Consider the following 11,936-nt stretch of genomic DNA (forward strand, 5'->3'; position numbering starts at 1 on the left):
TCAATATTTGTATGTATGTATTTTTATCCTTTACAATTTAGCTTGTAAATCGCCTAGAGCATCTTGGATGGAGGGCGATTAATAAGTAATTAAATGATGATGATGATGATGATGATGATGATGATGATGATGATGATAAAGCACAACCTACAAACCATCTACAGACCCACAAAGAAAATCCAACAAATGCTACGGCCAGCGAAGGACAAGAGTTTTTTTTTCCTTCCCTTGCCTAGTTTATCCATGCCTCACAACCTCTGAGGATGCCTGCCATAGATGTGGGTGAAACGTCAGGAGAGAATACTTCTGGAACATGGCCACACAGCCCGAAAGACATACAACAACCCTGACAAGAGTTCTTCCCTCAGCCTGGACTTCCCACAGATATATATTAACCTTCCTTGCTTAGTTTCTCCATACCTCACAACCTCTGAGGATGCCTGCCATAGATGTGGGCGAAACGTCAGGAGAGAATACTTCTGGAACATGGCCACACAGCCCGAAAGACATACAACAACCCTGACAAGAGTTCTTCCCTCAGCCTGGACTTCCCACAGATATATATTAACCTTCCTTGCTTAGTTTCTCCATACCTCACAACCTCTGAGGATGCCTGCCATAGATGTGGGCGAAACGTCAGGAGAGAATACTTCTGGAACATGGCCACACAGCCCGAAAGACATACAACAACCCTGACAAGAGTTCTTCCCTCAGCCTGGACTTCCCACAGATATATATTAACCTTCCTTGCTTAGTTTCTCCATACCTCACAACCTCTGAGGATGCCTGCCATAGATGTGGGCGAAACGTCAGGAGAGAATACTTCTGGAACATGGCCATACAGCCTGGAAAACATACAACAACCTTGCTGAAAAGTCTTTGCAATTTCCAGGAGAAGTCCTAATTTTCACAAGAGGCTTTGGAAAGGAGAAGTCTCAAAGAGAACATCAACGTCTCTTCCTTTCTCTCAGCTCCAAAGGTCTCCAGCATGTGACAGCTGGGCAGCGTTTAGTCGGATGCATTTCTCCACGGCCCTAATAATAGACCTGGCTCTCACCCTTCGGACGCTTGGCCTCTCCCGCACTTTGGATCCCATTCTAGTTTCAAAGTGGGAAAGGTCAGGGCCATCAAGGGATATTTGGGCCCCTGGGAATGTTTTGAAGAGGTGTCCCTTGTGATTGACCAGAAGCAGTTTGGCACAACAAGTGAGTGTGGATACGAAGCAGGTAAGCGCTTTTGAACCAGGTCTCTTGCTTTGGGCTGGGCAGATTAGAGGGTTGGGCCAGCATTCACACAATAAACTTCAACAGGGAGAAACTTAGGTAATTTATTTATTTATTTACTTTATTTCTACCCCGCCTTTCTCACCCCAAAGGGGACTCAAGGCGGCTTATAAAATTCTGCAAAAATTCAATGCCACGCAGACACAGAAAAAAACACATCCATCAAAGAATGAAACAGTCTGAACATAGTAAAGGTAAAGGTTTCCCCTGACGTTAAATCCAGTCATGTCTGACTCTGGGGGTTCGTGCTCATCTCTATTTCTAAGCCGAAGAGCCGGCGTTGTCCGTAGACACCTCCAAGGTCATGTGGCCACTGGCATGACTGCATGGAGCGCCGTTACCTTCCCGCCGGAGCAGTACCTATTGATCTACTCACATTGGCATGTTTTCGAACTGCTATGTTGGCAGAAGCTGGAGCTAACAGCAGCCGCTCATGCCGCTCCCAGGGTTTGAACCTGGGATCTTTCGGTCTGCAAGTTCAGCAGCTCAGTGCTTTAACACACTTCGCCACTGGGGCTCCTTAGTCTAAACATATAAACAATTAAAACACACATCAATAAAACAGATTAAAAACCATATAAAATGCCAAGTCATGATCTCATTCATATGATAGGTACGGCAATTCTTGTCCTTAGCAGTTCAAAGACATGGTTCTTCAGTTTAACAGCTGAGTTACCTGTGTGCCATTACACGAATGCTTATGAATATCACTTGTTCAAAGGGTTGACTTCTAACAAGGTCATACTTTTCTCGGCTAGTGGCGTTCAAAAGCTGGTCTCCACATGTTAATGGAGATTCACATTTGCCAAACGGATATGACATCATTTTTCCTTATTGCACTTAGGCAGAAGAAATGAAAGAAAGAGATATGCGATGGCAGACACTTGGCTGAAAAAGAGTCCATGTGAAAAGGATCTAGGAGTCTTAGGGGATCATCATCATCATCATCATCATCATCATCATCTCTTGTTCTTCCCTTATTTTTAGACAAAGCAAGGCATTAACCTTCGGCAGTCTTGTGGAAAGGGTGAGTATCAATAAAGTGATTGATTGACAGATCTAACAGATGAATGGGAGCTACTTTGTTTCCCAGTTCCTGAAATAACAATGGTATATGAATACTGTTGCTAGTAGTAGCAGTAAGTAACAATAATATGCACTTAGAGAATTCTTCATTCTCCTCTTGGTTTTTAGACAAGGCAAGATATGGGCCCTTACCATCTTGTGCAGCATTTCTCAATCTGGGGGTTGGGACCCTGGGTTGGGGGGCTCACGAGGGGGTGATTGATTGACAGGTGTAATATAATAAAGCAAGGCATAGAGTTTTGGCAGTCTTGTGGAAAGGATGGGCATTGATAAAGCGGTTGATTGACAGGTGTAATATAATAAAGAAAGGCATGGGGTTTTGGCAGTCTTGTGGAAAGGATGGGCATTGGTAAAGCGATTGATTGACAGGTGTAATATAATAAAGCAAGGCATGGGGTTTTGGCAGTCTTGTGGAAAGGATGGGCATTGGTAAAGCGATTGATTGACAGGTGTAATGTAATAAAGCAAGGCATGGGGTTTTGGCAGTCTTGTGGAATGGGCATTGATAAAGCGATTGATTGACAGGTGTAATATAATAAAGCAAGGCATGGGGTTTTGGCAGTCTTGTGGAAAGGATGGGCATTGATAAAGCGATTGATTGACAGGTGTAATGTAATAAAGCAAGGCATGGGGTTTTGGCAGTCTTGTGGAAAGGATGGGCATTGATAAAGCGATTGATTGACAGGTGTAATATAATAAAGCAAGGCATGGGGTTTTGGCAGTCTTGTGAAAAGGATGGGCATTGATAAAGTGATTGATTGACAGGTGTAATATAATAAAGCAAGGCATAGAGTTTTGGCAGTCTTGTGGAAAGGATGGGCATTGATAAAGCGATTGATTGACGGGTGTAATATAATAAAGCAAGGCATGGGGTTTTGGCAATCTTGTGGAAAGGATGGGCATTGATAAAGCGATTGATTGACAGGTGTAATATAATAAAGCAAGGCATGGGGTTTTGGCAGTCTTGTGGAAAGGATGGGCATTGATAAAGCGATTGATTGACAGGTGTAATATAATAAAGCAAGGCATGGGGTTTTGGCTGTCTTGTGGAAAGGATGGGCATTGATAAAGCGATTGATTGACGGGTGTAACATAATAAAGCAAGGCATGGGGTTTTGGCTGTCTTGTGGAAAGGATGGGCATTGATAAAGTGATTGATTGACAGGTGTAACATAATAAAGCAAGGCATGGGGTTTTGGCTGTCTTGTGGAAAGGATGGGCATTGATAAAGCGATTGATTGACGGGTGTAATATAATAAAGCAAGGCATGGGGTTTTGGCAATCTTGTGGAAAGGATGGGCATTGATAAAGCGATTGATTGACAGGTGTAATATAATAAAGCAAGGCATGGGGTTTTGGCAGTCTTGTGGAAAGGATGGGCATTGATAAAGTGATTGATTGACAGGTGTAATATAATAAAGCAAGGCATGGGGTTTTGGCCGTCTTGTGGAAAGGATGGGCATTGATAAAGTGATTGATTGACAGGTGTAACATAATAAAGCAAGGCATGGGGTTTTGGCCGTCTTGTGGAAAGGATGGGCATTGATAAAGTGATTGATTGACAGGTGTAATATAATAAAGCAAGGCATGGGGTTTTGGCCGTCTTGTGGAAAGGATGGGCATTGATAAAGTGATTGATTGACAGCTGTAATATAATAAAGCAAGGCATGGGGTTTTGGCCGTCTTGTGGAAAGGATGGGCATTGATAAAGTGATTGATTGACAGGTGTAACATAATAAAGCAAGGCATGGGGTTTTGGCTGTCTTGTGGAAAGGATGGGCATTGATAAAGTGATTGATTGACAGGTGTAATATAATAAAGCAAGGCATGGGGTTTTGGCAGTCTTGTGGAAAGGATGGGCATTGATAAAGTGATTGATTGACAGCTGTAATATAATAAAGCAAGGCATGGAGTTTTGGCAGTCTTGTGGAAAGGATGGGCGTTGATAAAGTGATTGATTGACAGCTGTAATATAATAAAGCAAGGCATGGAGTTTTGGCAGTCTTGTGGAAAGGATGAGCATTGATAAAGTGATTGATTGACAGGTGTAATATAATAAAGCAAGGCATGGAGTTTTGGCCGTCTTGTGGAAAGGATGGGCATTGATAAAGTGATTGATTGACAGGTGTAATATAATAAAGCAAGGCATGGGGTTTTGGCAGTCTTGTGGAAAGGATGGGCATTGATAAAGTGATTGATTGACAGCTGTAACATAATAAAGCAAGGCATGGAGTTTTGGCCGTCTTGTGGAAAGGATGGGCATTGATAAAGTGATTGATTGACAGGTGTAACATAATAAAGCAAGGCATGGGGTTTTGGCTGTCTTGTGGAAAGGATGGGCATTGATAAAGTGATTGATTGACAGGTGTAATATAATAAAGCAAGGCATGGGGTTTTGGCAGTCTTGTGGAAAGGATGGGCATTGATAAAGTGATTGATTGACAGCTGTAATATAATAAAGCAAGGCATGGAGTTTTGGCAGTCTTGTGGAAAGGATGGGCATTGATAAAGTGATTGATTGACAGCTGTAATATAATAAAGCAAGGCATGGAGTTTTGGCAGTCTTGTGGAAAGGATGAGCATTGATAAAGTGATTGATTGACAGGTGTAATATAATAAAGCAAGGCATGGAGTTTTGGCCGTCTTGTGGAAAGGATGGGCATTGATAAAGTGATTGATTGACAGGTGTAATATAATAAAGCAAGGCATGGGGTTTTGGCAGTCTTGTGGAAAGGATGGGCATTGATAAAGTGATTGATTGACAGCTGTAATATAATAAAGCAAGGCATGGAGTTTTGGCCGTCTTGTGGAAAGGATGAGCATTGATAAAGTGATTGATTGACAGGTGTAATATAATAAAGCAAGGCATGGAGTTTTGGCCGTCTTGTGGAAAGGATGGGCATTGATAAAGGGATTGATTGACAGGTGTAATATAATAAAGCAAGGCATGGGGTTTTGGCTGTCTTGTGGAATGGATGGGCATTGATAAAGCGATTGATTGACAGGTGTAATATAATAAAGCAAGGCATGGAGTTTTGGCCGTCTTGTGGAAAGGATGGGCATTGATAAAGTGATTGATTGACAGGTATAAGTATAAAAATACAATGAAGCCAAGAGAACTCTTTTCTTCCCCTTTGTTTTCAGAGGAAGCAAGACTCGGCCTCCTCCTCCTTGAACAAGGGGCGTGAGGAAGGGATGGCCGAATCCCCCCAGCTGTCAAAAATCCCCTGCTTACACCACTGACAGCTGCATCCCGTTTCCATGGAAACGCTGAGAAGAGGAGGAGGAAGGCAAAGAAGAAGAAGGCAGCATCAGTCAGCCGAGGGAAGAGACCCGCCTGACAAAGGCTCGCCCACATCCCTGCCCACTAGTGCCAAAAGCGGGCATCTCTGACCCACCCAAGGATTTATTTCATCTTTGGTCCCCCTTTTTTCGTCCAAGAGAAGAAGGAGGGACACAATATGTTGCCGAGCTGGAGATGAGCCCCAGAGCATCCCTCTGATCTCTCCCAGGAACAGGTGGTCCGAGGGGGGTCTCCATCCTTGGATGCCTGCTCAAAATAGAACGGATAATCCGCTTTGTCTGGGAGTCAAGGGAAGAAAGAGGAAGCAAACTGCAAAGCGGCAGCCTGTGGACGCTGGGACCTCCTGCTTCTGAAGTTCCTAACCAGAGCCACCTCTGGGCCAAACTCTCCGGAGACTTCAGGATTTGCAAGTCAAGGGAGTCTCCTTTCTGCCTGAGATTCAACACTGTCGGGACAGGGCGGAGCTCGAAATGACAGGTGAGCTGTTGGGGAAGTACAGACAGAGGGAGGCATGGGGCTACCGAGGAACAAAAGAGACCCAAAAGCCCATCATCTCACATTTAATAATGCAGTAGAGTCTCACTTATCCCACTTTTCTAACATTCTGGATTATCCAACGTGGTTTGCCTCCTGCCCCGATCCACAGCTATTTCTCTAGGCAGCAAGGATCGAACTTTTTATGGATTTAATTTCCAACAATGTTACTACTGTAAGTTCATTTAATGCAATTCTATCTTTATTTTTAGTCAATTTGTTAGTAGCCAATATTTTTAGACAATATTTTCAATATACAGTAGAGTCTCACTTATCCAAGCTCAACGTTGGATAAGCGAATATGTTGGATAATAAGGAGGGATTAAGGAAAAACCTATTAAACCAAATTAGGTTATGATTTTACAAATTAAGCACCAAAACATCATGTTATACAACAAATTTGACAGAAAAAGCAGTTCAATACACAGTAATGTTATGTAGTAATTACTGTATTCATGAATTAAGCACCAAAAAATCACGATATATTGAAAACATTAACTACAAAAATGGCTTGGATAATCCAGAGGCTTGGATTAGTGAGACTCAACTGTATTTAATTTCCGACAATGTTGCTACTGTACATTCATTTAATGCAATTCTATCTATTTGTAGTCCAGTTGTTAGTAGCTATTTTGTTTTAGACAATATTTTCAATATATTGAGATGTTTTGGTGCTAAATCCATATATACAGTAATTACTACATAACGTTACCATCTTATGGAGTGCTTTTTCTGCCGATTTGTTGTAAAACATGATGTTTTTGGTGCTTAATTTGTAAAATCATAATGTAATTTGACGTTTAATAGGCTTTTCCTTAATCCCTCCTTATTATCCAACATTTTTGCTTATCCAACGTTTATGTTGGATAAGTGAGACTCTACTGTACTTCATTTTTAATTATTTTTTGCCACCTTGTAGCCATCACTCTTTGGTTTCACTTCCTCTCTTTTTCTCAGTACTCTCTTTTGCCATTAGTATTTGTCAGGAAGGTTTCAATTGTGTGTTCCTATGAAAGAGGTTGGACTGGATGACCTTTAGTGGTCCCTTCCCAGTCTAATGTAATATGGACTGCAGGAAGTCCACTGGAGCCTCCTTTTCTGTAAAGTTTGAAACAGAGGATGGATGATAATAGAGTACACTTATTGCAATAATGGGAAGTTTGCAAATAACCCCTTGTTCTATTTATTTATTCAATCTAACTGCTGTTAATTGGATTTCAGACCTTTGAATTCACAATTTCTATGCTGAGCAATTTTACTTTGTTAGTGGTGTTGTTTTTGGTGCCATTTTTGACCTTATGGAGGGTATAAAGTAAACATTCCTTCCAACTGTATTATTAAACTTGCTGATCGAAAGGTCGGTGGTTCAGATCCGGGGAGTGGGGTGAGCTCCCACTGTTAGCTGCAGCTTCTGCCAACCTAGCACTTTGTAAACATAGAAATGTGAGTAGATCAATAGGTACCGCTCTGTTGGGAAGGGAACAGCGCTCCATGCAGTCATGCCAGCCACATAATCTTGGAGGTGTCTATGGACAACGCCGGCTCTTCGGCACCAACCGTTAGAGTCGGACACAACTAGACTTAAAGTCAGGGGAAAGGTAAAGATAAAGGTTTGCTTGCCACTGACATTAAGTCTAGTCGTGTCTAACTCTGGGGGTTGGTGCTCATCTCCATTTCTAAGCCGAAGAGCCGGCGTTGTCCATAGACACCTCCAAGGTCTTGTGGCCGGCATGACTGCATGGAGCGCTATTACCTTCCTGCTAGAGTGGTACCTGTTGATCTACTCGCATTTGCTAGGTTGGCAGAATGTCAGGAAAACCTTTACCTATATATGATTGACAGCCTGTTTTGTTGAATGCTTTGAGTCTCTTTTGTGGAGACAAAAAGCAGTATAAATAAATAATAATTATTATTATTTTGTTATGACACAGCAAACAAAATCGATATGCTGGATTTCATATCACAAAATCACAAGTCGAACATTCCCAAGTGTCTAGGACTGTGTGATGTATTTTTGGATGATGCGTGCAGATCCCAGCAGGGTGGCCTTTTGCAGTTGACAGATCGTGATTTTGTCAATGTCTATGGTTTCCAAGTGCCGGCTGAGATCTTTTGGCATGGCACCCAGTGTGCCCATCACCACCGGGACCACCTGCACTGGTTTCTGCCAGAGTCTTTGAAGTTCAATCTTGAGGTCCTGATTTTTTCCTGTTGTTTTTCGTCAATGCGCCTGTCACCTGGGATGGCGACATCAATGATCCAAACCTTTTTCTTTTCCACAACTGTGATGTCTGGTGTGTTGTGTTCCAGAACTTTGTCAGTCTGCATTCGGAAGTCCCACAGTATCTTTGCGTGCTCATTTTCCAATACTTTTGCAGGTTTGTGATCCCACCAGTTCTTTGCTGCTGGGAAGTGGTACTTGAGGCCAGGCTTGTAGCGAGGGGGCGGTTTTAGGGGTTCAACCCCCCCCCCGAAATTTTTCAGGTTATTAAAAAAACCTGGTTTACTCATGAATTTTAACTGATTAACCAAATCCCCATGCTAAGTCTATGAGACGCAAAACATTAAGAGTCCCTCCAGGCACTATTTCAAGCAGATATTGACAAGTTTGTAGCGGGGAGAGGTGTGTGCTAGGGGTTCAACCCCCCCCCCCCCCCGCCGAAATTTGCAAAACCCCTCCCGAAATTTTTTTTCTGGCTACGGCCCTGCTTGAGGCATAAGTTCCAATGAATCATTTGGGCCACATAGTTGTGCCTCTGTTTGTAGTCCGTCTGTGCGATTTTCTTACAGCAGCTGAGGATATGATCAATGGTTTATTCAGCTTCCTTGCACAGTCTGCATTTTGGGTCATCAGCTGATTTTTCGATCTTGGCCTTAATTGCCTTTGTCCTGATGTCCTGCTCCTGGGCTGCAAGGATCAGGCCTTCTGTCTCCTTCTTCAGGGTCCCATTCGTGAGCCAGAGTCAGGTCTTCTCTTTATCAGCTTTTCCTTCAATTTTCTCAAGGAATTTTCCATGCAATGTTTTGTTGTGCCAGTTGTCAGCTCTAGTTTGTAGTGTGGTTTTCTTGTACTGGTGTTTTGTCTGCTGTGCTATTATCTGCTATTATTATTATTATTATTATTATTATTATTATTATTATTATTATTATTGTACTTTTCATCAGATAACAAGGACCAAATGTGTTGGAGTACCATCAGCCCCAGTCTGGATCACTATAAGAAATAATAACAATAATACCAAGGCTGCATTTACACTGTATAATTTGACTCCGCTCTAACTGCCATGGCTCAATGCTGTGGGATCCTGGGAGCTGTAGTTTGATGAGGTAACAGTGCTTTTGGGCAGAGAAGGCAGGAGGCCTTGTAAAACTACAATTTCCAGGATGGCCGTTTCATCTGAAATGGCTTATGACTTTTACATTTAATACACTAAGACTTCCGCCAGTTCATTTAATATACTAAGACTGAGTTTATCTGGCTCTGGAAACTTGAATTCATTTTGATTAGCCAGATATTCCCGTGCTGCCTCTTTACCTCTTCTGTGCCGCATTTCCCCTCCTGCATCCTCTGCTCCAATATTTCAAAATCTGTCTTTGCGTCATTTTTGGGGAACTTGTGGTCACCCCTTGGAGGGCCTTTGCCATGCCGTGGCAGATTTCTCTTCATAACCGCGGGTGAATCAATCTGCAGGTGGGAGGTGATTGATCTGAGCAAGCAAGGTGCCAATGATAGCTGGAAATTGCTATAATTCTGCTCAGCCAAAATTGCTGGCCGTCTTTTGAAAGGCAATTCCCAGTGGCTGGATTGGCACATAGCTCTCTGTATTTGCGCATGAATCATAGGATCCGAGAGTTGGAAGAGACCCAAAGGGCCATCCAGTCCAACCCCTTTCTGCCAGGCAGGAAGACACCATCCAAGCTCTCCCGACAGATGGCCATCCAGCCTCTGTTTAAAAGCCTCCAGAAAAGGAGACTCCACTAGACTCCCAGGTAGCAATATGGTCAGTGCTCAAACAGCTCTTATTACGAGGGTTGAATGAAAAGTAATGCCTCCACCTTCGTAACTCCTCAAGAGATGGCAGTCCTGGTCTGCGGCAGGTCCTGGCTTGTTCAGTAGACTCTCCTCTATAGTTAGTTCTATTTGGTGGGAAGCCTTAGCATTGAACGGTTGTGTTGTTAAAGCACGAAGTATGGAACCCTGCGCAGACAGTCGGTCAATGCGACTTAAGCAACGTGCAGTATACCATATTTCAAGTCACTGAATTCTTGACAGCAGAAGGTGTCACCCCAAAGGAGATTCATCAGAAAATGCAAGCTGTTTATGGGGATTGTGTTGATGTGAATCCTGTGCGTCGTTGGGCGAGTAAGTTTAGAGATGTTGAGGTGGGAACATCCGACTTGCGTGACAAACAAAGAGTTGGACGTCCTGTGACAGCAACCACCGAGTTTCACAAGCAAAAGGTGGACAGATGGATTCAGGACGATTGTCGTATCACTCAGAGAGAAATTTCAAGCATCATCAGCATTTCACAAGAACGTGTGTTTCACATGATTGCTTTGCTTGGCTATCGGAAGATCTGTGCACGATGGGGACTGTGAGACGCCGGTTGCGGAAACAGAGTGTCGACTTCTTCCGTGACGGCTTCAGAAAACTTGTTCATCGTTGGCAGAAATGTATCCAATTGTCTGGTGATGATGTGGAAAAGTGAATAGTGGTAGCTAAAGAGCACATTATAAGGATTATTTCTGCACTTGATTTATTAAAATATTCCCATCCAAACTCAAGTAACGAAGGTGGAGGCATTACTTTTCATTCAACCCTTGTATCATGAGGTTTTTCCTAATGTTTAGCTGGAATCTCTCTTCCTGGACTTTGAATCTCTTGTTCCCTTGAGTCCCAATCTCTGCAACATCAGAAAATAAGCTTGCCTGCTTCTCAATGTGATGTATTCTTCTAAATATTGACAGATGTCTCTCGTGTCCCTTCTCGACTTTCTCCTCTCTAAGCTAAACATAGATAACTCTGAGACCCCCTCTACACTGCCATATAATCCACCAGAAACCCCCGGTGGTGCAATGGGTTAAACCCTTGTGCCAGCAGGACTGCTGACCTGAAGGTTGCTGGTTCAAATCCAACCCAGGGAAAGCGCAGGTGAGCTCCCTCTATCAGCTCCAGCTCCATGCAGGGACATGAGAGAAGCCGCCCACAAGGATGGTAAAAACATCAAAACATCCCCTGGGCAATGTCCTTGCAGACGGCCAATTCTCTCACACCAGAAGCAACTTGCAGTTTCTCAAGTCGTTCCTGACACGGAAAAAAAAATAATCCAGATGATCAAAGCAGAGAATCCACATTATCTGTTTTGAAATTGATTATATTTTATTTATTTATTTATTTATTTATTTTATATACCGCTCTTCTCCCCCAGGGGGGACTAAATGAGTCTACACTGCCACATAATCCAGTTCAAAACAAATAATCTGCATTTTATATGGCAGCGTAGAAGGACTCAGTAGAGCCATGGGTTCAAATGACAGGAAAGGAGATTCCACCTGAACATTGGGAAGAACTTCCCGACCGTAAGAAGAGCTGTTCAGCAGTGGAACTCTCTGCCTCGGAGTCTGGTGGAAGCTCCTTCTTTGAAGGCTTTTAAACAAAGACTGGATGGCCATCTGCCAGGGATGCTTTGATGGTGCTTTTCTTGTATAGCGGGGGTTGGACTGGATGG

The 11,936-nt window shown here is 43.0% G+C and overlaps 1 protein-coding gene across 1 annotated transcript in view; it reads left to right on the top strand.

Annotated features, from left to right (window-relative positions):
• The first annotated feature begins 5,635 nt into the window (after nucleotides 1-5,635).
• Nucleotides 5,636-11,936, top strand: part of efr3b (EFR3 homolog B) — a 144,220-nt gene continuing 137,919 nt past the window's right edge. Inside the window, exon 1 of the mRNA XM_062969259.1 lies at nucleotides 5,636-6,150. Coding sequence (XP_062825329.1) covers nucleotides 6,144-6,150 — 7 coding nt within the window. The 5' untranslated portion in view covers nucleotides 5,636-6,143. The remainder of the gene's footprint in view (nucleotides 6,151-11,936) is intronic.

This window comes from Anolis carolinensis, chromosome 1, assembly GCF_035594765.1.
Source record: "Anolis carolinensis isolate JA03-04 chromosome 1, rAnoCar3.1.pri, whole genome shotgun sequence".
Lineage (NCBI taxonomy): Eukaryota > Metazoa > Chordata > Lepidosauria > Squamata > Dactyloidae > Anolis > Anolis carolinensis.